The sequence below is a fragment of the Aotus nancymaae genome, unplaced genomic scaffold, assembly GCF_030222135.1.
Source record: "Aotus nancymaae isolate 86718 unplaced genomic scaffold, 86718_ANA_hifiasm-v0.15.2.pri h1tg000014l, whole genome shotgun sequence".
Taxonomy (NCBI): domain Eukaryota; kingdom Metazoa; phylum Chordata; class Mammalia; order Primates; family Aotidae; genus Aotus; species Aotus nancymaae.
The window spans coordinates 95,361,194-95,389,028 of NW_026988425.1; the positions used below are offsets into that span (position 1 = coordinate 95,361,194).

Consider the following 27,835-nt stretch of genomic DNA (forward strand, 5'->3'; position numbering starts at 1 on the left):
TATTGGTTCAGAAATGCCCATTTAAGAAAAACCCACACTAAGATAAAGTGTACATGTTCCTTTTAAAGTTACGTAACAGGATTCCCTCTTAAGCTCACGTTTCTCCCCGCCACGTGTTTAAATCTGGAGCAAAATTTCAGATTAAATGATTGAGCAAAGTAATGTGGAGAATTCTTCAACGCCGGCCAAATGTGCTTGGAGTTTCAAAAGATACTAAACTGTGAGGGAGCATTTCCTAAGAGTTTCGGCGATTCGTTAACTGACTCTTAAGGACAAGGTCCAGCTACACTAAGAATCAGCAGGAAAATGACCACTTGGTAAAACTCAGTTACACCTAGTAGGCAACTCCCCAGGCCCGAAACAGCACTCGCCCTTTCTGCTTAGCTCGCGCGGGACGTCACAACGCCCAAGGCCCTCCCGTCTCAAAGGCGCCTGCGCAAAATCTCCCCACAGACTTCAATTAAATCCTTCCTTAGGCCGACAGAGGCAAATGGTTTTGAAATTACTGTCAGGTTATGCCTCACTTGAAAAAAAACAGTAGGTATGACACAGCACACGAGAATGACCACTCACCGAGGTGGTCCTACATTCAAACGACAGGATTTTAGCTTCCTCTCGAGATTTATCTGGCGCTGCCGGAAGCGGAACTACCCGGGTCCTTAAGAGAATAGTCCTTTTGGGAACCTTAGGAACCACGGTCAGAAAGGTTAGGGCGGATCGTTTGGCTCTTGCCGGAAATTGTTCCGCCCGGGGAGGTTTCGGCGTGAGACCCGAGGAGGGCGGGGAAGAGGCGTGACGGAGATTCTTGAGGTGTAGTAGCTCGAGGTGCCCTTATGTGGCCCTAGAGCTGCTACTGAAGGAAGTAGCCTATGTCCACGCCCACAACTGAAGTCTCAGGACGAACGCCTCACCCCTGCCTCCGGGATGAAAGGGGGGAACCTAGACCTGAATGGGCTTGACCGTCTCCCAACTGCTCGCGTGACGACCACATTCGTGGCAGGTGAGGGCCCTGAAACCGGAGGAGAACCGGAGATGCGGAATCTGATCATGCCAAGGTTGAGGCGGCTGCTGGGCTTCTGCTTTGTCTCCCGTGCTCTGCATACCCTAAACACGCGCTCCACCGAGGGGCATGTGCCGGAGCGAATGACAGCATGGGCGTGCAGTGACAATATAGCTTTGAGGGTCCTTTCGCTCCCTGATTTATCCTCCCGCTCCCCCATGGCGTCCCTTTTTCATTTATTGGGTTTGAGACGCCAGAAATTGCAGCTCAGCTAAAAGGGAACTGCCGAGCTTCTATCCCACGCGGTGTCTGACTCCACCGAAGTGATTAGCCTCGAGTTGTGGGACTGCTGTGGGTAGACGTGGCTGTTTAAAAATTTTTCTTCCTTAGTCTTTATCCCTCTCTGTCAACCCCACACCCACTTTAAAAGAACAAAAGCCTCCTGTGTTGCAGCTTTTCTTAGTAGGGACCGAGGCTGCAGGTCACTGCTGCACCTCCAACTGGAGGGCGTTGCAGCCTTCTGCGCCTTGAAGGAGAAGGGACCAGGGTGGTGATCCCTGGGTGGATCTCATTCACGAGGTTCTTGACCACTTCCTTGGAGTTTGCGACTCTTGGAGTTCTTTGGATAGTAGCTGTCTTGCTGGAAGGCTTAACTATGGAAGTGGGAAGCATAGCTGATCTTAGCATGTAACGTCCTCGCTGTACACTGGGACGGGATTTTGTTTTGGTGTTAATAAATATTTTTTGTCTCAGATAGATAAAATAATAATGATAGTTGCCATTAACAGAGTCTTATGTGTGCCAAATGCTTTGCATATTTTGTCATTCATTTCTCTAAACAATTCCAGGAGGTTTGTTAGATTATTATCACCATTTTACAGAGTTAGAAATTGAGGCTTTGAGCAGTCAAGCAACTTGCCCTAGTAAACATTTGTTGTAAGTAAACGTTTGAATCTATGTTAAAAACCAGATTTCTCTGCTTTCAAAATCTGTATTCTATTGTCCCGACCTTGTTCTTCCTCGATTTCAATTTCTTCACTAACATTTTCAGTGTCTGAAAGTATACATTTATTTTAAAAAATTTCTTGTACCTCCTTATATGTCTGAAGAAAGATAGACATGATCTATGTCTATGGAGCATTGTGATGCAGAATTAAGTAGTTCCAAATCCAAAATACTGTACTTACCGCAGCACAGGTTTATGTAAAGCAAATGACTAAACTGATGTACAGAAATGTTTAAAATCAAAGGTTGCTGTTTAAATTTTAAATTCATATGACTTTCAGAGTAGTTGTTATGAGGTAGAACATCTGTTGATTACCCAAGTAAGTGCTATGCACCCAGTTAAGTAGTGGGAACACAGATTAGGTCCTTGTTCTCTAAAAGCTTCCATGCAACTACAATATAGACAATGTTATGGAACAATTAATATTCTCATGTGGAAAAGGAATTGTGATTATGTAGGACGATGTTCTTATTTTTTAGGAGATGCATACTAAAGTACTTGAGATGAGGTATATTAATACCTAGTACTTTCAAATGGTACAGCAAGTGTGTGTGTGTGTTTGTGTGTGTGTATATTAAAAAGAAAAAAGGAAATATTGCAAAATGTTGGCAATTGTGAGTATAATGGTGGGTATATGGATGATTAATACATTGTTCTTTCAACTTTTCTGAGTATTTGAAATTTTTCATAATAAAAAGTTGGAGAGGAAAATACCCAACTCTGGTGGAAACAGATAAGTGAAAAGATCTAAAATGCCATGGAATATAGAAGATGGGAGAGAGTTTTTAGGTGTATTACCATAAAACAGAGGTGTGATAGTTCTTAGGAAAACCTTCATTGAACACCTTCCAGTTGGTTTTTGAAGGGGGGATAGGAACTTTCAAGGAGAGCAGTGATTTCCGGGCAGAAGGAAATGAAGGTTCAGCAAAAAGGTATTAAATGAAAGTTTGATGAAGGAAAAAAATTCAACATGAAGGTTGTGTGGAACTTGGAATGGGCTTTTTTGTGTAATCCTATTAATGAGCCAGATTGCCTTTGCCAGCCTGCAGAAGCCTATTTATTCCCTATTATGTGGATGCACTATTAGTGCCCTGGAAAGGAACCACCATTTATAACAATGTTTGCACTGGAAAATGCTTTTGAAATTTCAGGAAAACTGGTTATATATTTGCATTAAGACTGAGCAGCAGGAGCAGGAGCTCCCATTTCCTCTGATTTTGAGAGTAGAAATCTACTAGTTTATAGTTGGGCTCCTGAGGGAACCTATGAAAAGGGCTACAGTGATGGCTTGGAAATATTAAGCTCAGGTAAGGAGGAGTCTGAATACTAGGTGGAACTGATGGCTTGGCTGATCCAGGTGTTATTTTGAGGATCAGGTAGCTCTGGCTGCTACCAGTAAAGGTATGAGAGAGACGACTGATTATCCCAGGTGGTAGTGTTCATCATAGCCTGAAGCAGTGTGGTGAGACTAGAAAAGATGTAAAGAGGTCTTCAACAACAGCAGTGGCAAAGGATTTCCGTGGCTTCATTGGACAAGAGGTAAGTAGATACATTCTAAATTGAGTTATTTATATTTGCTCCTTGCCAATTAAATCTGTTAGAAACTCATAATATTTAACAAAATATTAAACAGCTGACATTTACTGAATGCTTAATATGTGCTATTTGCTGTGGTGTCTGTATTGTAATTTAATCATCAAGACAATATATAAGATTCATCATTCCATTTCATAGATGATGACTAGAATAACTTGACTAAAGACACAGAGCAAAGCAACTTTCAGAAAAGTTTTCAAACTCAGAGTTTTGTGTCCAGAGCAATTGTTCTCATAGTGTGATTCCAAGATGTGCAACATCAGCATCACCTTGGAACTTTTGGAAAGGCAAAATATTGGCCCCCACCCCTAGAGTTTTTAGTTTAGTATTTTAACAAGCTCTACAGGTGATTCTGTTGCATGCTAACGTTTGAGAACTACTGCATTGAGTGTGGACATTTTTAGTAGCGTTAACACTCATTTCGGATTTAGAAATCAGGTTTAAGGGGTATTTGTCTTTTGTACAGATAGATTCCCAAACCTGGCTGCTCATCCACTTGTAAAAATATAGTTTTTCTAGTTAAGAATTACTGTTTAGGAATTCCTAATCTATGATAAGCCCAGTCACTTGTGTTTTAACAAGTCTATCAGATAATTCTGATGTAACCAGTCCATTTTGGGACTGCTGCTATAGAAAGAATTTTAAAATTAAAGTAAGATTCAACACTGATACTTGAATAATGTATGTGTCTTTATGCCCAGACAGCTAACATATGTTGAAATTAATGACTGACCATTGATAAAAATGCTGAATAATGTGGAAATACTATAAGCATAAACTGTACTTGCTTCAGTTATCAGCATTTTAAGTGAAATAACACAAATCATTTTGAATTTCCTGGATCTCTTATAATGCTCATAAAATTTCATCTTGTTCTATGGTATATATGCTACTTGGGTGAGAGAAATATATTTGAATTTATATTTTTAGTTTTCTGATAATTTATATTTGCAATGATGTCATAAGGACTGTGGAGTCCTGATTTTTGCTCTTAAGTGAGTATAGTGGCCTTTGGTTTAAACGGACCTGGGTTTGATTTTCATTTGCAGTCCTTATTGGTTGTGTGATGATGATCAAATTACTTAAACTTTCTGAGCCTCAAGTCTTAATTTATAATGACAAAATAGACATATAACTACATTCGTAAAGCATTTATAAAATGAAGATATTCCTAATTCCAGGATGGCTGTGAGATTGTTAAATCACAAAGTAGTAAGTAATTTCTTCCCAACTCTTTTCATGATAAGCCATACATGGAAAATGATACTATTTGTACAGTATCCTGAGGAAACTGAAGGGAGTGCTACTGGCAGCAATTGGCCAGGGAGTAACAGCTGCCTTGAAGGCTGAGTCAATTAATTTATTGGCATACTTACAGTTCATTCATGGTGAGGCAACAGGGTGGGAGGCTCTGAATTTACAAATATGGTACTTACTAGGTAACAGTGCCTAATAAATGTTCATTCCCTTGATATTTATGTTTTGGAGGGATATACATAACCCAAGCTGTTAAATAATAAGGTTATAGGTGACCAAAGGTCAAAACGAATGATTTGGAGAAGAGGTCTTGTAAATTGTTAAGGGAAATTTTGTAGAGGAATATCTATTGGGTACTTGAGATGTGCCAAGCACCAGGAAGACAAAAATTCTGCTTCATCAGTTTTATCTCCTTTTTATTATAGGAAATCTCTAATAATACTCATTTTCAAAAACTGGTTCTCAAACTTCGCTACCCGTTGGAATTACCTGGGAAGCCTTAAACTTACCTGAACTCTATTCTCAATCATTTTGATTTAAATTGTGTGGAGTATAGCCTAGACCTTGGGATACAAGCACTGTTAGTATATTATCTTATATATAAAAGTATTAAAATGAGCTATATGTACAATTTACAGATAAGGAAATTGAGGCCCTAAGAAGTTAACTTACTTGCTCAAGATCAGCTAATTGGAGTCAGTCAGGATTTAAACCTAGGTATTTTAGCCCCTGAATCCATGCTCTTAAGCACTAGCCTGTTAATTTTTTTTAATGACATCTGTTAGTATATCTCATATATTAAGATGGAATCATGGAAAATAAAAAAGGCTTCCTTCACTTTGTGTCCTTTAGAGGTCCAATTCCTCTGTCCATCTTTTATAAACTCTTCAAAATAACTGTATAACTTCTCTGTTTCATCTTCTCTTACTTTCTTTTTGTTTGTTTGTTTGTTTTGTTTTTTAAGACAGAGTCTCATTCTGTTGCCCAGGCTGGAGTATACTGGCACAATCCCGGCTCATTGCAACCTCTACCTCCTGGGTTCAAGTGATTCTCCTGCCTCAGCCTCCCGAGTAGCTGGGATTACAGGTGCACATCACCATGCCAGGCTAATTTTTATATTTTTAGCAGAGAAGGAGTTTCATGATGTTGGCCAGGCTGGTCTCAAACTCCTGACCTCAAGTGATTTGCCTGCCTCAGCCTCCCTAAATGCAGTGCAATCACATTTAACAAATTGAAAATTCTTATTATGGCTCCTCAGTCCTTTGTGTGCATCTTAACTACTTACCCAACTTGATTTTCTACCATTTTTCCTTTGCTTGCGTTCTGCTCTAATTACCTTACTATTTAATGAACTTGGGAAATATGCCAAGCATAATTCTGCTTTAGAGCCTTTATACTTTCTTTCTTAACCTGTAGTGTTCCCACCATATAAACCCATGGTTGGTTTCTCATTTAATTTAAATTCATATTTAAATGTCACCTTATTAAAGAGGTCTTTCTAACATGTATTTATTTGTTGATTTACCTAGTGCCTTACCAAATGAATGAATGAGATGTGTTTCAGACCTAAAGTCATAATCAAATGAGGGACATATATCTATATATTTTATGCTGCATTAAAGACTTAAATAGAATCGGAGTAAGTGAACAAAACAGAACAGACCAGTCATTAATTCATACCCTTGGGAAAAAAAGCTACTGGATACATACTTTTTTCCCCAAAAGTTGATTTCTACTTACACATAAACATATTTTGTAAAGCTTTTCAAAAATGTGGGAAAATATATATTGAAAAGACTATGTATTAGAGCTCTCTAGAGGGACAGAGCTAATAGGATAGATACATCTATAAAGGTGTGTTTACTAAGTAGTATTAAGTCACACAATCACAAGGTCCTGCAATAAGCCATCTGCAGGCTGAGAAGCAAGGAAACCAGTCCAAGTCCCAAAGCTAAAGAACTTGGAATCTGATGTTTGAGGGTAGGAAGCATCCAGCACAAGAGAAAGATGCAGCCTGGGAGGCTAAGCCAGTCTAGCCTTTTCACATTTTTTTGTTTTGTTTTGTTTTTAAATCTGCCTGCTTTGTATTCTAGCTGCGCTAGCTACTGATTATATGGTGCCCACCCAGATTAAGGGTGGGTCTGCCTTTCCCAGACCACTGACTTAAATGTTAAGCTCCTTTGGCAGCACCCTCACAGATATACCCAGGATCAATAGTTTGCATCCTTCAATCCAATCAAGTTGACACTGAGTATTAACCATCACAGAATAGTAGGAAACATAGCCCCATAGGTCTGCAGAACTACAACTGTTAGTTCTGCCATTGTGTCAAGGCTCATTAACTGATTTTTTAAATTTTATTTTTATGTATTCCAGACTTTTTACAATGAATACTCTATAATTAAAAAGCTAAAAACATTAATTTTCAGCTTTATCTCTACAACAGATTGTTTTCACTTTTGTTATAACACTTTAGGAGGAAGTACAATACAATTTTAAAATAAGGGCATAAAGTGTGTATATACACACTCATATATTCATGTATATATACATATAAGTATATACCTATATATTGCATTGACATATTGGACCTGGCATCTCCCATCATTGACATTCTAAAGTGAACAGTAAGACATTTATTACATTTCATTACATTATTACATGTTTCTATTATCTTTTTTATTGGTGTGCTTATCACACTAAAATACGGAATGTCAATTTACTTGGCTGTCTTTCTCTTAGACCAAAAGCTCCTTAAGGAAAAGAGCCACGTTTACTTTGACTTTATATAACTAGCACCTAATACTATGCCTTTTATAATAAGTAAATAGTATTTGTTGAATAAATATGTTCATTTCAACAAATAAAGGACAATTCATTCTTTTAGATTTACATGTTAGAGTCAGTAGGGAGTGTGGTTTATAGGAATATTTATAGAAACTATGGTTTATTGAGTGTTTAATATATGCCAATCACTTACGCTGTCTCACTTAATCTTTACAGGGTTGCAGGGTGCTGCTGTACTTCCTTTTTCTTTTCTTTTCCTTTTTTTTTTTTTTTAATCAGCCAAGTATCCACCAGAGATATACTCCCTTTTTTATAGACTAATAGCAACTAGCATACATCACTAGTTCAGCAGTGACATATTAAAACAGATGTATCTGACTCAAGAATGTTCCCCTTCCACTATTGAAATATTTGAGCTGTTTTTAGATGGAAAGAGTAAAAAAATTAAAAAAACAAGAGATATTTGCCATTTGATAGAAAATAGAACTGAAATTAACTTATCCACCAACATCAAGTTTTACAACAACTGGAAACTCCATTTTTCTTTTTTAGTAAACATTTTTACATGCTAAACAGTGCAGAAGGAATAGGAACAAAAGACTTTGATTTATAAAGTAAATTATTTCTGCTTTAATTTTTAAATTACAAATTATTTTACATTTTATAACATTGTAATTTAAAGTGAAGGCTGACTGGGTAAATTGGTTTTAATGTCTACTGGGGAGTCACCAGTTACACTGGAATTAGATCTTTAGGAGTAAACCTTTTGGAATTATGCTTTTAATTCTACATAGCATATTGTTTGACTTTTAAGAATATTCAATCAAGTAATTTCTTGTACTAAGAGTAATCAAAGCATTTGTTATGTGACTTCATCTTGGTATATAATTAATTTTAATATGACCAGGAAACAAATATAGGTAAACAACTATGGAAAGGAATATTTTGAGATGATACTGCTCTTAAATGGTACTCATTTATCTATTTGAGACAGAGACTTTCTCTGTTATTCAAGCTGGAGTATAGTGGTAGTCATAGTTCACTGCAGCCTCAAGCAAGTGGGCTCAAGTGATCCTCCCACCTTAGCCTCCCAAGTAGCTGGGATTACAGGTATGAGCCACTGAGTCCATCCATCATATTCATGGATGCCTGGTTATGTAGAAGAGTTTGAATGTCGGCGAATCACAGAAAATTGCTTGCAGAATTTAGCGCACATGTACTTTTTTTTTTTCTGGGGAGAAGATCCATAGAGTTTATTAGATTTGTTAAAAGAGTTTTTGACTTCTACACGTTTAAGAGCTGCTGTTAAAATGAAATCTGTTTAGACTCTAATCTTTTTTGTTCATTTATGTATAAGACCAGAATGTAGAATGGTTATGTTCCCTAAAAAACCTGTTTACAGATAACTTTTACAAACTGATTTAATATAATTTCAGATTAATATTTGTCAGTGGTTTTTAAAGCTGCATTACATTTTGTCTGTTCTTTTCCATGGAATTCAGATATTTTGGAACTATGTGCTAAGAGATTTAGTTTTAATATAATTGTGTTATAACTTGAGTAATTTTCTGTTAATTGGTTTAGATATTTTTAGATGAGGAATTTAATGTGTAGTCTTGTAATTTCGTATGTTTGTCAAATTGCTAAGATGTATATTACTGAAGATAAGTCTTAGTTTCTTATTTTTTTGTTTTTATTATAAGTAATTTTTTTATTGGAGAAAATGTATTTTCATTTTGACAATATACATCAAGTTATTGGTGCTAATTTTATGAGTGTCGTTAAAGTGTCATTTAAAATTATTTTTTACATGAATGTTTCTGGAGTGTACTCTCCAAAATTAATTTTTTCTTTGCATTTTAGGTAAAAAGATTGCTATATCAACTGAGGAAAGCAATAGCCTCACTGTCTTTATATTTTGAATTACAACAACAACTTTGATATCAACAATGAAGCAATGATATCTAGAAACAAAAGAGCATTTGCCAACAGTCATCATAATTTCAAGTGATTGTACAAGCAGAAACAAGCTGTCACAGACCTGTGTGTCAGCTAATATATGGAGAATGCTTTCTTCTGATGCTATTTATTTAGAGGCAGTTTTAATATAAATCATTTCAATTATACATATATCAAATAAAATAAAAATGAGTGAAACCCCCAGATTCTTTGTTGGACCAGAAGATACAGAAATAAATACTGGAAATTATCGGCATTTCTTCCACCATGCAGATGAAGATGATGAGGAGGAAGATGATTCTGTAAGTTGTTTGTTTTTTTCTTTGGTGAGAGAAGACCAATACAGTATAGGATTTTTACTAATCACTGTTAAGGTGAATTAATCTTAAGACTCTTTTTTCCACATACAAATTTGTTGGAAAATACTTTTTCAGTTTCATGGGTGATGTTGTTGAATCTATGGTGAATCAAGAAATACAGTTATGGGTCAGACCTCTATGTTGTTTAATGATGCCTATTTTAGTTTCTTAGAGTGATATGCATAGTGTAACTCAGTGCTAGGTAAAAAAAGTAGCAAAGAGAAACAGTAATCTGAGCCATAAATCCAAAAGGTTTCTTCTATGTAGAAATATATAATAAATAATTGAAGATAAAGAAGTAGAAGGAAAAAAATTTAAAGGTACTGAAGAAGATAGATTACTTAACTAGATTCATTAAGCTTATCGTGTTACCAATGTGAGTTCTGGTTAAACTGATGATACTCATATTTATTAACTTACAGAAGTCTGAAAACTGAGTGGCTAGAAGGGTAGGCTACCTAAAGTTTGTGTTTGTGTGTGTGTCTAAAACTTATTTTCTTTCTGATATAATGTTATATCCATACTGGATCTTAGGAATGATATACATTTATTATGCTTATTTTGCTTATAGTTACATTAGACCAATATTTTTCTTACTCATCATTTAATTTTTTAAGTAGAGATTGATTTACTCTGAATACTGATTTAAAATACAGACTTAAAATGTGTGTTTGTTTTTCATATATTTCTAATTGGAAAGAGAATTTAGTTTTAAGAGAAAAACCTGTTCTATTTGGTAAGAACAAACCAAAAATAGTGACTAGATGACTCTTTAAGCCGTTTTTTATAATAATAATATCTTTCACAGTGGAGTTACACATATCTGAAATGCAAACTCTACTGTTAACTCATTTAAAACCTTCAATACAGAGCACTTTTGCTACCTCCGGACCCTGAAAAACTAGATTTTCAGGCAGGCTTCTCTTACCAGCTTAAACTTTTCTTCATCTGAAGTTTTATCTGGAAGTCCTATAAGTAAAACATAAAAGCAGAGTGTCTCTGGCTCACTTAAACTAGAAAGCACTATTGCATCAGCCTCTACTACCTTTATCCCCCTTTTCTACAGTTCTTGTGAACATGGTGTGAACACCATTGGCAGATTACAGCCAGTCTAATTACATGTAAAACTTTCATGTCTCATCTATATCTACATCTAGACCTATCCCATCCTTTCCACCTTTTATGTTTTAGTAACATCAAAATTTTTATTTCTGTATATTTATTGCCATACCATGCATCTTTGCTGTTGTGTGTACTCTTTTATCTTTCTGAAATGACCCTATTTTGGGGTACCTTGTGTATTATTTTTCGTTCTTCCAAACCCTGCTCAGGTTTCACCTTTTACTCTTTCCACTCTCCTTGCTCTTTTTCCCAACACAAATTGAAATACTTCTTCCTTATTACTGTGTCTTTACATTGGCATATATACAGTCGTCCCTCAATATCCATGGGGGATTGGTTTTAGGACTCCCTGTGGATACCAAAATCTGCAGCTGCTGAAGTCCTTTTTATAAAATTGTGTGACATATGAGCTGCATCTACACATATGTTTTAAATCATCTCTAGATTACTTATAATATCTAATACAATATAAATGCTGTGTGAATAGTTGTTATATCATTTAGAGAATAATGATAAGAAATATAGTCTGTGTATGTTCAGTACAGATACTTTTCTCCCCCAAATATCTTTAATATATGATTAATTGAATCCATGGATGTCAAACCCGTGGATATGGAGAGCCAACTGTACTTCTTTTCCATGTATCACAATGTATTTTATTATTACTGTGTTCCCTATTAGACTCAAAGTACTTTGAGGACAGGTACTTCTATATATCTAATCTTTAGCACGTAGTATGATGCTAAAATATGATGTACAATTACCACTTTACAGGAGCTTGATTTAGTTCATTTGATCTATAGCTTTATATTTATAAAACAATTTATTCCAGATCATTCTCCTGTTTTTAAGATTTCAAAGATGTGAATATCATGTTTTTAGACATTAAACCTAATAAAAATGCCTCAGATTTATTTAGAAAATTATCTTCATGATTTTAAAGTTTTACCTAATAAACAAATTCTATAATTGTGTCTTAAGAATGTAAGGTTATTTATAAATTTTAAACTTGGATGTTTCCCATTCATCTTAGCCAGTGAGCAGATATTCATTAAATAGATCTATAATAAGTAAGACTAATATATATTAGCATTTAAAAAAATTGTAGAGCAATGTGAAATGTTAGGTTAGAGTACATTTGTTATCTGGGGAAATCTACTTTAGGAACATTATAGTGAAATGTATCAAAACTTTTGATCAGGAAAGAATTGAATAAGGGAATGTAAAAGTGGTTGGTCAGAGAGGTAAATACAGAAGACTCCAGAAAGGTCAGTATTTATAATCTATTTGATTTACCAATTAAATCTAGTACCAACTGGAACTCTACATTTCATGAGTTTGAGGAGACAATACAGAAATATTGTTCTAGGCATAAAAAAAGAACGATTTAATTCTGATGTTATTTAATTTTATTTTTAGATATATTAAGAAAAGCCCAGTAAAACACTTTTGGCCTAGATTATAATGTTATATGAAATATATAAAGTATCATGGAAGAAAGAAGAATTGAAATGAAAAAATTCAACACAGATTTGTATATTTGATATACAAATGCAAAGATCACAGAATCTTGAGTAATTTTATAAATCTATGAGCTACTCATAAATTAGTTTCTATATCCTGCTTTTTTAGTTTTAGGCTGAATCCTGGCCTTTGAGCTGTTAGGAGGATGCCAGAGAACAGTAATACCAATAAATAGGAGTATTGACTATGAAGACAGGGGTGGCAAAGAGACTTGACACCTCTGTTAGCAGTGTGACTTTCTTTAAAATTTCTTTCCAAGTTGTCATTGATGACCAATGAATATTCAAGTTCAAACTACAATAATAATTTAATACCGTATAGCTTTGTAGTTAAGACTATGTCTTACTTTAGGCAAGAGAATTATTTTATCTTTTTACATACAGTAGATCGTTTTTGGCCCTTACTATACTTTACTGGTGTGAGGAGGGTAAATAAATGCTAGAGGTAGTTAAAGAGTGGGTACCTTTTTTAAGTTTTAAATTTCATTGAAAATAGCAAGAATATTTGTTCTGAAAGTGTTCTTGTTTTTAAATTTTTCTCCAGACCTTTGTAGAAAACTGCTTTTTAAGTGTTTATTTATAAAATGATATAATTTTTTAAAATTCCATTATTGGTTAATGTGTCACTTTTATTGATTCATCACATGTTTTATCTACTTTTGGAAAACAAGTTAAGATAGCTGTACTTTGGAGTTCATGTAAAGTTAACCTGATTTTTTGTTTTATTTTTGTTATAGCCACCAGAAAGGCAGATTGTGGTTGGAATATGTTCCATGGCAAAGAAATCCAAATCCAAACCAATGAAGGAAATTCTTGAACGTATCTCCTTATTTAAGTATATCACAGTAGTAGTCTTTGAAGAGGAGGTTATTTTGAATGAACCAGTGGAAAACTGGCCTTTATGTGATTGTCTCATTTCTTTCCATTCTAAAGGTATTAAGGGGAGTGGGGGAGAAACTCCTTTATCCTCTGTGATTATAAAACTAATACATATTAATTATAGACTATGTGATAAAACAAAAATAATTTTTAACCCACTTTCATGGACAGGTGATATTAACATTTTGATATATTTCTTTCCAGTGTTTGTCTTCTATGTGTATTTTTTTAAATTTATTGTCATAGTGTATGTGTAATTTTATATTTAACTTTTTTCACTATTATATCAAGAAGTTTTTCCCCCACCATATCATTCTTAGATAATGTGGGTTTTAATGATGGCATAGTATATTATTGTTTGGATATACCATAACATATTTAAATTTATCTAATATCCTAACATTTGGACAGTTTCCAATTTTCACTATTAAAAATAAGGTTGTTTGGAATCCTCACTGCATATTTTTGTTTATATCTCTAAGTTTCTTAGGATAAGTTCTTGAATTATTGAATATTTTAAGCCCCTTTCTATGCTGTATAGAAAAAGATCTGTCATTCCTCATATACATATTCATACTTTATTTTTAAGAACTTGATAATTTAAGATTTTTAGATATTCCTTGCTATATTTTATTCATCAAGCTGAAATATCAATTCAGGTTAAGTATTATTTCATAGCAAAGTCCACTAATCAAAATTATTGCTGAGTGTATATCTGAAAGAATCTGTGAATTAAGTGAAATTCCCACTAAGAATTATTAATTGAAAAGATGTTTTCTCAGTTGTAAATGTATTCATACTTAATCATCACTTGTTACTAAAATATGTTGTCCTGAGCTATGTTAAAGTCTTATTTCAGCAAGAAAAAGATGGAGCATGATTGTGCTACCATAGCCTAAATTGATGTTCATTATTTTGTAGAGAAGTCAAGACGCTGATCTTTACAGACTGAGGCTGCTCATTTTAGAGAACCTTAAATTTCTTCCTCCTTGAGAGTAAAGTGTTCTTCTCTTACCCTCACATGGTTCTTCCTGTAAAAGCTACATTTGCCTGTAAAAACTAGGTGCTATAGCTACTGTCATATTCCATATACCATCTTTTGGTAGGGAAAAGTTTCTCTTTAACAAAAACAAAAGCAGGAAACTGTGAAGGTGTTTCTATTTGCTGAATTCTGTAAGGAGGCTTCAATCATAGACATTGAGACCTCTTTACAAGTGATGATTCTGAGAGTCTTTATAAAACTTCAATGATTTTTGTAATTTGTAGCTAAGTCTTGATATAGGATATCTGTATTTAAATTTTAAAAACTAAAAGGAGTTTAGGAATAAATCTTGTTTAACTGGCCACAGCTTTCTCTTTTGTTTTAATTTCAGTATATTTTAATACTTTTTCTCTTAACTATTCTGGTAGTACTGTAAAATATAGTCTCTTCACAGATATACTTAGTATTCTTTAGTTGCATACTAAAGTTTTGTATCTTTACTGATTTTTGTCCTTTCTATAGATATTTATTAAAATACTGTCTCTTAAGGAATAATAACTGGTAACATTTATTGAGCACTTACTATGCCAGGTACTGTGTTAAGTGACTTATATATACACTATTATTAATTCCTCAAAACTCTACTAGGTAAAACTGGTATAATACTCTTTTATGCTGGTGTCAGAGGCTTAGAGACATTAAACGAATTTGCCCAAGGTCACAGAGCTACTGAAAGATGAAACCAGAATTTCATTGCTGTTTTATGTCCTTAACTGTTACAGTATACAACTAATGATGTGGATTGATGTATAAAATTGAAGACTTTGTGTCAGTTTTTTTTCCCCTAGAGACAGGGTCTTGCTCTGTCGACCAGGCTGGAGTGCAGTGGTACAGTCACATAGCTCACTGTAACCTCATACTTTTGGACTCAAGTGATCCTCCCACCTCATCCTCCTAAATAGATAGAACTATAGATTGTGCCACTACCCTCAGCTGATTTGTTAAATTTTTTGTAGAGATGAGATCTTGCTATGTTGCCCGGGCTGGTGTTGAGCTCCTAGTCTCAAGCACTCCTCCCAACTCAGCCTCTCAGTGTTGGGATTACAGGCAAGAGCCGCTGCACCTGGCCTTAGGGCCAATATAGAGAGTAAAATATAATCATTAAAATTTTGGCAGGGGAGGGGTCTTGTTCTTAACCATATCTGCTATTTGATTTGTTTTAATTGTAATGAGAACTTTTACCAGTCTAGAAGTTTCAGGGAGTTAATTTCTAATATTTTAATGACCTAGCCTAGCATGATTCTGCTTATATATTTTATATTTTGAGCATATATGTGATATATAAATTAATTTTTGCTTTTGTCTCTTTATTGTTTTTTTTGAGATGGAGTCTTGCTCTGTAGCCCAGGCCGGAGTGCAATGGCGCAGTCTCCACTCACTGCAGCCTCCACCTCTTGGTTCAAGCAATTCTCCTACCTCAGCCTCCCGAGTACCTGGGGTTACAGGCATGCACCACCACACCCAGCTAATTTTTTGTATTTTTAGTAGAGACGGGTTTCACCATGTTGGTCAGGCTGGTCTCGAACTCCTGACCTTGTGATCTGCCTGTGTTGGCCTCCTGCTGGGATTACAGGTGTGAGCCACTGTGCCTGGCCTGCTATTTTTAAAGGTACATAAGTTCTTTGGATACCAGCTAATTTATGTGTGTAGGTATCAAAATAAGTGAAAAGAAGAGATGTTAAATATATTTTTAAAAAATTACCAGGTGATTCTGATACACCCATGTTATTTGTTATTTATATATAGATTTCTCTTTGTGTATGAGGTAAATCTTACCTTCTTTCATGTAATTGACAAGTCAGACGTTCACTCACATGTCAGTGCTCCAAATTTGGTTATATAACCACTGGTTTGCTATGCCTTAACAATCAAATTAGGAAAAAATAAGATTTAATATTTAAGTTAAATCAAGTTTTATGTGTATATTATTTCATAGCTTTTATAGAAGGCAGTTATATGTTAATGAAATTAATCTTTTATGGGAGGTGGCATCAATTCAAGTTAATAAAGTATAGATGTCAACTTATCTTGAGACTGTACAGAATATGTTAATAATATGTGTTCTTAGGATTTCCACTGGACAAAGCGGTTGCCTATGCAAAACTCAGGAATCCATTTGTAATCAATGACTTGAATATGCAGTATCTCATACAGGATAGGTGAGTGGTGAAGTTGACTGAATTAAGGGAAGGAAAATTAACATTTATTTAGTACCTACTCTACGTTGACATGTCATCAGATGTTTTTGCATTATTAATTCATTGTACTTTCAAAATAATGGTCAGAAATAGTTATTTATTACCTAATTTTATAGATGAGGAATCTTGATAGTTAGGAAGATTGGTTAATCTACCCAAAGTCACAAGTAGTTCCCCAAGTAGTAGGCCAAAGACTTAAATGAGATTGTTTACTTTCCAGAACCTTTTAAACCACTAAAAGTTAGGAGCACTTTTTCTGTCATGGGACTGATGATGAATTTAAGACTTTACTTATTATAACTAGATTTTTTTAAATGGTAAAGTATACCTGTTTTGAAAAATATTATACTGTATATATTAGCATTCATTTAACAAGTAAAAAGCACGCATTTCTAATACATTGTAAAATGAGTATATTTATGTATTTCATTTAATTGATATTTCACTTCAATAGTTATTATGTCACCAGCATTCTATTTTTTGTGTGTGTTACCATTACAATATGAGATTATATATGAAAATGCTTTGTAAGTATGAGACCCTATGGTTTTTCACTTTGCTATTTTTTTCTTTTCTTCCAGAGAGTAACATTATTAATCTCTAAAATTTTAAACATTTTCTCTGTTTACATATTAATTCATATTATATGTATTTTATATATATATATATATAGCTATAGACATGTGTGTTCATTTTAAATGGTTTGAAAAGTAAAAGTGTACCGAAAGCTGTTTAATCTTGTCACTATAGCTATTATACTTTTTCATACAGAAAGCAATACATACATACGATCACATTTTACCAAATTAGAATCACTTTTCTCTAGTATGCTGTGAATGTTTCTCCATGTCATTAAATACTATTTGAGCATAAGGTAAGGTTTTTAAGGCTTAGGTAATGTTCTATCATTGTGATATATCAACTTTAACCATTTTTAAAATACATTTTATGTTCTCAGTTTTAATAATTAGTATCTTAATAAGCTAGAAAAGAATTGTGCATAAATTTTTGTTCTCATTGCTATTTCCTCAGAATACTTTTTTAAATATTTGAAATGACATATTTGTTTATTTAAAAAATAAAAAGGATTGATATACACACTCTTTTTAGTTGTAGAACAGTAATAATATCTTCTAAGAAAACTACAATAATATATTCATTGTGAAATGGAGGAATAAAATAATAAGGATGTTTTCCTTTTTCTTCAGGAGAGAAGTATATAGTATTCTTCAAGCTGAAGGTATTTTACTTCCTCGTTATGCAATTTTGAACCGTGACCCAAATAATCCCAAAGGTAAGAGTAAGAGATTTTGGGTAAGCTTCCTTTGCCACTTGACATACTTTTGGGCCACATTCTTATGATAATTAACTGGAAGGAATTTAAAGAATTTATAGTATTCCATTAAAAACAAAATCTAAACAGACAAACATTATATTTAATTAAAATGTGACCCTGAGTTAGAAGACTACCTAATAATTTAGAAGTTATTTATCCTTCTCTTCTTTGGCCTACCTTTGATATATCTCTAAGTATCATGTTAGAATTTTGAAATTACATTATCAGTAAGTTTGTATTGATTTAGGGTGAACAAGTGATTTATCTATGGCTATTGAATTCAGTTTTAGAAACTTCATGCTACAATGCCAAAAACTAAATATTAGCCAAGAATTTTGAAATAAAGTTGGCCCTGGAACAGCATGGGTTTGAACTGTGGCAGTCTGCTTATTCCTGGAATAAACATGACTTGAAAATCCAGAATTCATGGGTCCCACATATACTGATAGCAGACTTTTCATTTACATGGATTCTGCAGAGCCAACTGTGGGACTTGAGTATATGAAGATTTTGGTATATGAAAGGGTTCCTGGAACAAGTTACCGTGTATACCAAGGGGCAACAGTACTTCTAAGTATTTATTAATATTTTTAAAGCACTGTTTCCTCCTTTTTTTCTGGTTATCGAAAACATAGCATGGAAGCTATACCTAACTTAGTCTGAAGGCAAGATACATGTTTGTCTTAGGAGTTTAATATTCTGTTCACACTTAGTATTGTGGGGAATTTTGATGAATTTATCATACCTTAAGCCATCTTTTATAAAAACTGGAGGGGAAGACAGAACGAGATAGCCAAATATACCCTACAGTGATTGTCCCCTTCCCCACAGGAACACCAAATTGAAAACTAGCCATGCAGGAAAGCACCTTCCTAAGAATAAAAAAATTACCCCACCTGAGTGGTACCTCTAGGAGGCGACAAGAGTTGTAGCATTCCTGGGCTTAGGGCGCCCCCTAGTGCTAATACAGCTGCAGTGACTTCAGGCTTAGATCATAACAGTCTTTTTTGAGTATGCAGAAAGCTTTCTTAAGAAGGATGGACACAAACGTGCCCAAGCTGTGAAGACTGAATTAAATACCTAACTCATAAATGCCCAGACATCAGTGAATGTCTACAAGCATCAAGAACATCCAGGAAAATGTGACCTCACCAAGCAATCTAAATAAGGTACTAGTTACCAATCCTGAAGTGATGGACATATGTGACCTTTCAGACAGAGAATTCAAAATAGCTGTCTTGAGGAAGCTCAAGAACTTCAAGGTAACATGGAGAAGGAGTCAGAATTGTATCAGAGAAATTACAACACGATTGAAATAATTTAAAACAAGCCAAAATTCTGGAACTGAAAAATTCAGTTGACAAACAGAAATATGCATCAAAGTCTTTCAACAGCAAAGTGGATCAAGTAGTAGAAAGAATTAGTGAACTTGAAGACTGGCTATGTGAAAATACATAGCCAGAAGAGAAAGATAGGAAAATAATGAAACACCCCTATAGGACTAAAGAGACCTTACAGAGGGGAGTCTGCACAAACTGCCCAGGTAGCACTTTTTCGGCTTTTTAGCCCACTCCTTTCTTTGTTTTCCTTAAGACCTTTGGGACCTACATAGTTAATAAGGGAAAGGGAAGCTGTCAAAAAAAAAATCTTAAAAATAGCCTTAATGGGGCAAATCTAAGAATTATTGCACTTAAAGACAACATAGAGAGATCATGGTAGAAAGTTTATTCAAAGAAACAATAATAGAACTTTCCAAATCTAAAGAAAGATATGAATATCCAGGTACAAGAAGGTCATAGAAGAATATGAAGATTTAACTCAAATAAGACTACCTCAAGGCATATATTAATCAAATTCTCAAAGGTCAAGGATAAACAAAGGATCCTTAAAGCACCCAGAGAAAAGATGTATATAACATATAAAGGAGCTCTGATAAACTGGCAGCTGACATCTAAGCAGAAAGCTTATAGGCTAGGAGAGACTGCAACAGCATTCAAAGTGTTGAAGGAAAAAAAAAAACTTCCAGCCTAGAATAGTCTATTCAGCAAAATTATCTTTCAAACATGAAGACATAATAGACTTTCCTAAACAAAAGCTGAGAGATTCATGAATACCAGTCCCATCTTACAGGAAATGCTAAAAGGAATTCATCAATCTGATAGAAAAATACATTAACAACAAGAAATCATCTGAATGTTTAAAACTCACTGGTAATAGTAAGTACACAGATAAATGCATAATACTCTAACACTGTAATTGTGGTGTATAAATCTCATATATTTCATAGGAAGACTAAAAGGCAAACATGTCAGAAATAATTACAACAACTTTTTAAGAGTATAGAAACATAAAAATAGAGACAATAAAAAGGGAAGGGGGATGGAGTTAAAATATAGAGTTTTTTTTTTTTTTTTTTTTTTTTTTTTTTTTTTTGAGACAGAGTTTCACTCTTGTTACCCAGGCTGGAGTGCAATGGCACGATCTCGGCTCACCGCAACCTCCGCCTCCTGGGTTCAGGCAATTTTCCTGCCTCAGCCTCCTGAGTAGCTGGGATTGCAGGCACGCGCCACCGTGCCCAGCTAATTTTTTGTATTTTTAGTAGAGACGGGGTTTCACCATGTTAACCAGGATAGTCTCGATCTCTTGACCTTGTGATCCACCCGCCTTGGCCTCCCAAAGTGCTGGGATTACAGGCGTGAGCCACCGCGCCTGGCCAAAATATAGAGTTTTAAAAATTTTTTCTTTTCTTTGTAATCAGAGAGAAGTTGTCATCAGTTTAAAATAATTGGTAATAAAATGTTACTTGTAAGCCTTATGGTAATCACAGAACAAAAACCTATAATAGATACACACACAAAAAAAAGAAATTAAAACATACTACCAGAGAGAATTACACATATACATATTTGAGACAGGGTCTTGCTCTTCACTTATGTTGGAGTGAAGTGGTATGATCACATTTCACCAAAGTTGGAGTGAAGTGGCATGATCACATTTCATTGTAGCCTAGACTTGCAAGTGATCCTCCCACATCAGCTTCCTGAGTAGCTGGGACTACAAGCATGAGCCACCAGGCCCAAGTAATTATTTTTTGCAGAGACAGGATCTCACTGTGTTGCCCAAGCTGGTGTCAAGACTCCTTGGCTCATGTGATCCTCCTGTCTCAGACTCCCAAAGTGCTAGGAGCCGTCAGACAGGAAGGAAGGAAGAGAGGACAAAAAAATAAAAACCTCAGGAAACAAATACTAAAATGGCAGTAGCAAGTCTTTACCTATCAGTAATAACATTGAATGTAAATGGGCTAAATTCTTGCTGAATGGATTAAAAAATAAGACCCAACTCTCTGCTGTCTACCTATGAGCATTTCAATTGATGGAGAAAAAGCATTTCTCCATCGTTTGATAAAATTAAACATCCCTTTATGGTAAAATCTCTTTAAAAACTGGATATGGAAGGAATTTACATCTCTATGATAAAAGCCATGTATGACAAACTCACAACTAACATCATACTGAACAGGGAAAGAGTGAAAATATTTTCTCTAAGACTTGGAACAAGACAAGGATGTTCACTTCCGTCACTTTTATTCAACATAGTACTGGAAATTACAGCCAGAGAAAGTAGGGAAGATAAGGAAATAAAGGGCATCCAAATTGAAAAGGAAGGAGTTAAATTATCCTTGTTTACAGATGATATGATCTTATATTTAGAAAATTCTAGCGTCTCTACCACAAAACTATTAGAACAAGTTCAGTAAAGTTGTAGGATACAATATCAACATAAAAACATCCATAGCATTTCTATATGTGAACAGCAAATAATCTGAAAAAGAAACCAAAAAAAGTAATCCCATTTACAATAGCTACAAATAAATTAAATACCTAGGAGTTCACTTATGAAAGAGGTCTTCTACAGTGAAAACCATAAAATGCTGATGAAAGAAATTGAAGAGAACATGCAAAAAATGGAAAGATACTTCATTTTCATAGATTGAAAGAATCAATGTTGTTATAACTGCCATACTACTCGAAGCTGCCTACAGATTCAGTGCAGTCAGAATACCAAAGACAGTCTTCACAGAAATAGAAAAACAATCCTAAAATTTATATGAACCACGAAGACTCAGAATGGAACAGAACAGACAATCCAGAAAAAAATACACACATTTGCAGTTAACTCATTTTCAACAAAGGTGACTAGAAGGTCCACTGGGGAAAGGACAGTCTCTTCAGTAAGTGTTGGGAAAACTTGATATCTATATCCAGAATGAAACTAGACCCCTATCTCTCTCCATATATATAATCGAAATGGATGAAAGACAAATCTAAGATCTGAAACTATGCAGCTACTAGAAGAAAACATTGTAGAAACACTCCAGGATATCGGATCAGGGAAAGATTTCTTGATTAAGTAAAGTCTCAGAAACCCAGGCAACCAAAACAAAAATATACAGATGGGATCACATCAACCTAAATTTCTCCACAACAAAGGCAATAATACAGTGAAGAGACAGTCTACATTATGGGAAAAAATATTTGCAAACTACTCATTTGACAAGGGACTAATAACCAGAATACATAAGAAGCTCAAACAGCTCTATGGGAAAAAAAATCTACTTAAAATATGGGCAAAAGATTTGAACACATGTTTCTCAAAGGAAGACATACAAATGGCCAATAGGTGTATGAAAGTATGCTGAAAATCACCAGTCATCAGAGTAATGCAGATCAAATCTATAATGAAATATCATTTCATCCCAATTAAAATGGCTTTTATGAAGAAGACAAGCAATAATAAATGTTTGTGAGGATGTGGAGAAAGGGAATACTATTGGCGGGAATGTAAATTACTAAAGCCACTATTGAGAACAGAATGGAGGTTCCTCAAAAAACTAAAAATAAAGCTACCATATGATCTTGCAATCCAACTTCTGGGTATATGTCCAAAAGAAAGGAAATCAGTATGTTGAAGAGCTGTTTGCACTCATGTTTATTGTAGCACCGCTTGCAATAGCCAAGATAGAAACAACCTAAGGGTCCATTAATGGATGGATAAAGAAAATATGGTACCTATACACAGTGGTATATTATTCAGCCATAAAAATAATGAAATCCTGTTATTTGCAACAAGATGGATGGAACTAGAGGTCATTATATTAAATAAGCCAAGCCAGAAATAAATATTGCATGTTGTCATGTGTGGGAGCTTAAAAAAAAAATGTACTTGTAGAGCTTGAGTTTAGAATAATTGTTACCAGAGGGAAGGATTGCAAGGATAGCAGGGTTGAAGTGAGGATGGTTAATGAGTATAAAAATATAGTTCGATAGAGTGAATAAGATCCAGTATTTGATAGTACAACAGAGTGACTGTAGTTAACAATAATTTATTTTATATTTTGAAATAGCTATTAATGAAATTAGAATGTTCCTAACACAAGAAATGATAAATATTTGAGGTGATGAATACCCCAACTATACCAATTTGATTATTGCACATTGTATGCCTGTATCAGAATTTCACATGAACCACATAAATATATACAACTATTAGGTACCCATGATGATTAAAAATAACATTAAAAAAAGATAAAGTCATCATCATCTGAAACAGGAAACTTTTCTTGTCTTGAGGTAAAAAATTAACTTTCTAATTGGATTGTTGGCTTACTTTGCATAAGAGTTCCTTTTCTTACTTAAATAACTTAATGTTTTACAGTATCTGTGATATGAATAATCCCACACAGTTTTTGGAAGATGGTGGCATGCTGGAGTTATTTTTCAGTCTTTCTTTATATAATGATTTCATGTCTAACTTTGAATTCTGTGGTTTGGTAGTGTGAAATGGCAAGTCCATAAAATTTTGAAGAACTATAGCTTTTAATGCCATATATATCATAAATTTTGACACGTTAATTGCATAAACATATTTAATTAAAATCAAGTAAGTATATTATCCAAGTTTACTTTTCTTTATGGTCTTTTAGTAAAAAAGTCTTCAATAATAATATGGTGTCTTGATAATAAGAATATGTGATATTTCTTGCTATTGTGTTTGATTTATAGAATGTAATCTGATTGAAGGGGAAGATCACGTGGAAGTAAATGGGGAAGTTTTTCAAAAGCCATTTGTAGAAAAGCCAGTCAGTGCAGAAGATCACAATGTTTACATTTATTACCCAACTTCTGCTGGTGGTGGAAGTCAAAGACTCTTTAGAAAGGTAAAACGTTTGTAACTTTTGTATGAATACTCTTCTTATGCATTTTGTATAAGTGTTATTAAAGCAGTCAAGCATTTAATTGATTAAATATTGAATTCTTGAAAATGTATCATTTAAAGGTAAATTCATAAAACTGATGTACTTTGTTAGAAAAGCATGGCATCACTTTAGTTATTTAATGTTGTTAAGCAGAATTTCTGCCTACAGAATGCCAGGAAAGTTACTTAACTTTTCTTTTCCCTCCCATTTGTAAATCTGTCAAACTAGAAATTCTCTTAAGCAGTAGCAGTCTTTTAGAATAATGGTCCAGAAAAATAACAGCTCATAGAAAAAGTAACACTAATAACTTTATATACATGAAAGTACACTTAATTGTACTCATGATAAAATAAATACAAATTGAATCTAGATATAATGACATTGTATTACTTTTTGGATTGACAAAGATAAAAAATATTGAGGTAGTTGAGAAAGAAGCACAAGGCTAAACATTGTTGGCAAAAATGAAAAGTAATATAACCTCTTAGCAACATAATTTAGAAATGTATCAGAATGTAAAATGCACATATATGTATAAAAATTGATGGAAATTCAAATTAAGAACACAGTGAGATACCATTTTAACATCCATTAAAGCAGCAGATATTAAGAAGCCTAACAATAACAAGTGTAAACAAGGGTATAGAACAGTAGAAACTTACACATTGCTGATGAGACCCTACATTGTTAAAATAATTGATAATGATTATTCATTATCTTCATAAGTTGAATATGAGCACATTCTATCACTGAGCAATTCTACTTTTATTATATACCTTAGAAACACTCACACCTATTTGTTGTTGGGACACATAAGGATGTTGAAAGCAACATTGTTATAATTACCAAAGCTTGGAAAACAACCTAAACATACATTGATAGGAGAATGGATGAATTCTGGTGTATTTACACACTGGAAAATTCTAGAGTAGTAAAAATGAACAAGTTTGAGATACATGCAGCAACCTAGATGAATCTTAGGAACATAATTCTTAGTATTCATTGTATTTCTATGCTCTTTAATATACATATAGTAACAATAGAGACTACTATAGTGCCAAGTATATGGTAAGTTTTGTTAAATATTTGTGGATTTAAAAACTGTATTTGAAAATTTCTAAGATGGAAATAGGTAGTAAATAAACTATTTGTCATTTTATCATAAAAATGAGAGAAATAATTTGCTTTTTATATCAATAGACATCTTTTGTTTTCAGATTGGCAGTAGAAGTAGTGTTTATTCTCCAGAAAGCAATGTACGAAAAACAGGCTCATATATATATGAAGAGTTTATGCCTACAGATGGTACTGATGTTAAGGTAAGATTGATTAAAATATATTTTAATTTTATATTTCAAGCTTACCAATGATACCAGAAAAAGAAATTAACCTTTAGCTAGATATAGCCAATTTTATTCTGGATCTCTTTCTTTTTGATTTGGGATTCCTCATGTTTTGTACCATGAACATCTTTGACAGTCTGAAGCCTATTGACTCTTAAGAGTAGTGTTCTTAAATGCTTAAAACATGTAAGATTATGGCAGAGACCAATTTTATTCAAATATAATAAAATACTTGAAACCAACTTTGTGTTACACATAATATGTCTTTAAAGGAGCATAACATAATAAGATATCAGAGGTGAAGGTCTAATAACCACCACAGTTTCTAAGCAGTGATTAGTGTGAGGTTATGAGATCTGTGACAACTGTGATGTGATATAAAACATGTCTGTCATTTTAGTTGGTGACAAAAAAGATCTTAATTGCTTTACCTTCAGCCAGTCTCTCTTTACTCAGAATGTTTTCAAAAGTGTAAATCTGACTATGAATCTATTCTTTAAAATTCTCTAATGGATCCTTATTGACCACAGGATAATAACCAGATTCATAATCCTTCCATACAAGATATTTCAGTCTGTCCTCTGTTTATCTTATAAACCTGATTTCCTACAGTATAAACTACATCTGATTACTTGCCAAAACCTGAGTACGTCATGCTGTTCATGCCTCTTTCTTTTACTTTTCTTCTCTTGTCTGCACTCAGATTCATGCCCCCATCCTTGTAAAGATTTTCTTTAGGGAGTTTTTTTTTTTTTTTCTATGAGTTGTATAGTTATTTTTATTTGTTAAACAATTTGAGGGGAGCAATCACACTGTATACTTCCAGGTAATCCCTCACAATACTCAGTATAATAGTTTTCTATAGAGAATGAAACTTCACCTTACCACTTTGCCATATAATAATTACTTATAACCTTTCTTAATGAACTGAAAATTTGGGCATGTAAAATAGATATATCTTTCTATTAGCCTAGATTCTGAACTATTTTTTAATGATTGTTTTTTCACTGGATTTGTTGTCTGCTGGTTACACACACACACATACACACACACACATATATTTATACATTTGTTTAACATTTGTGAAAGGTTTATACAGTGGGTCCAGATTATGCCCATGCTGAAGCTCGAAAATCTCCAGCACTTGATGGCAAGGTGGAACGAGACAGTGAGGGAAAGGAAGTAAGATATCCTGTTATTCTCAATGCACGAGAGAAATTAATTGCTTGGAAAGTCTGCCTTGCTTTTAAGGTAAGATGTTATACAAGCCTATAGATCCTTATAAAGGTAAATTCTAATTTTCTTTTTTGACTAAGACATTATTGGGGCTAATAACTGGAGAAGTAAACTGAGAAAGTAATTAGTACATCTGAATTGTTCATGTACTTTTCAAGTGATTCTTGTAGTGTCAATTTATTCTTTTGTATTATATAAAAGAAAGCCTGGTCAATTTATTCAGAGATTAAAATTACAGAAATGACTCATCTAACCAGAGTTTTAGGGGTATTGTCTAGCATATTTTTTGAAACTGGCTCTAAGTGTCACTTTCATAGAATTGGTAAAATTTCTTTGTTGAATGGTAATAGTTCTTGGTGGTCTAGCCTTGGCGATTGGTTCTTTGGCCTGATATAAGATAAAAGATGTTCATGAAAGCAATATAAAAACATTTCTTAAAAAAACTTTTTTTCTGACATTTGACTAATTCTCTCAATCTATATTGTTAGATTTCTTCCTAACTACAGTAAAGATTTAAATAAAAGTAGTACAACCTTCATTTAATGAAGGATAAATATTCTACCTTTTTGGAATCTTGCCTTGAATTTATAAGTTGAAGACTAGTATATATTACTGGTTATTAAATAATAAATAATTACTTTGTGCCTTAATAATTTGAAGTGTCTTTCATGGCAGGAATGTTAGCCTATAAATAAGTTTTAATAGCTTTATAGAAATCCTTTCATTAGACCAGGATTCCGAAAGCTATGACATAAAATCACATTATACTCATACCTGATGATTGAACATGGAATGTAGATTAGAAAGTTCTTAGAGCCTGAGTGGGAAATTCATGCTTTTTGGCCATTTTCTTCTCCCAAATAAAGTAAATTTATTACAAGTGCTCATGAATATGTGGTATTGGGGATTTAAAAGATCACAGGAGTTCAACAGGGG

At 33.9% G+C, this 27,835-nt stretch overlaps 2 protein-coding genes across 18 annotated transcripts in view; one reads left to right on the forward strand and one right to left on the reverse strand.

The window, feature by feature from the left end:
• The window catches only part of GIN1 (gypsy retrotransposon integrase 1), a 30,870-nt gene extending 30,190 nt beyond the window's left edge, over positions 1-680 (reverse strand). The window contains exon 1 of the mRNA XM_012459598.3: positions 574-680. The gene's annotated coding sequence lies outside the window, so the exon portion shown is untranslated. The remainder of the gene's footprint in view (positions 1-573) is intronic.
• Positions 681-764: 84 nt separating this feature from the next.
• The window catches only part of PPIP5K2 (diphosphoinositol pentakisphosphate kinase 2), a 79,638-nt gene continuing 52,567 nt past the window's right edge, over positions 765-27,835 (forward strand). For 6 of the 17 annotated variants that reach the window (XM_021667409.2, XM_021667415.2, XM_021667416.2 and 3 more), the window contains exons 1-8: positions 767-1,000; positions 9,510-9,907; positions 13,347-13,542; positions 16,599-16,689; positions 17,937-18,022; positions 24,127-24,281; positions 25,538-25,639; positions 26,753-26,914. In XM_021667409.2, the coding sequence (XP_021523084.2) occupies positions 9,794-9,907; positions 13,347-13,542; positions 16,599-16,689; positions 17,937-18,022; positions 24,127-24,281; positions 25,538-25,639; positions 26,753-26,914 (906 nt within the window). In that variant the 5' untranslated portion in view covers positions 767-1,000; positions 9,510-9,793. Of the gene's footprint in view, positions 1,001-9,509; positions 9,908-13,346; positions 13,543-16,598; positions 16,690-17,936; positions 18,023-24,126; positions 24,282-25,537; positions 25,640-26,752; positions 26,915-27,835 lie in introns of all 17 variants that reach the window. The other 11 variants (XM_064376200.1, XM_021667403.2, XM_021667407.2 and 8 more) reach the window with 3 other exon arrangements.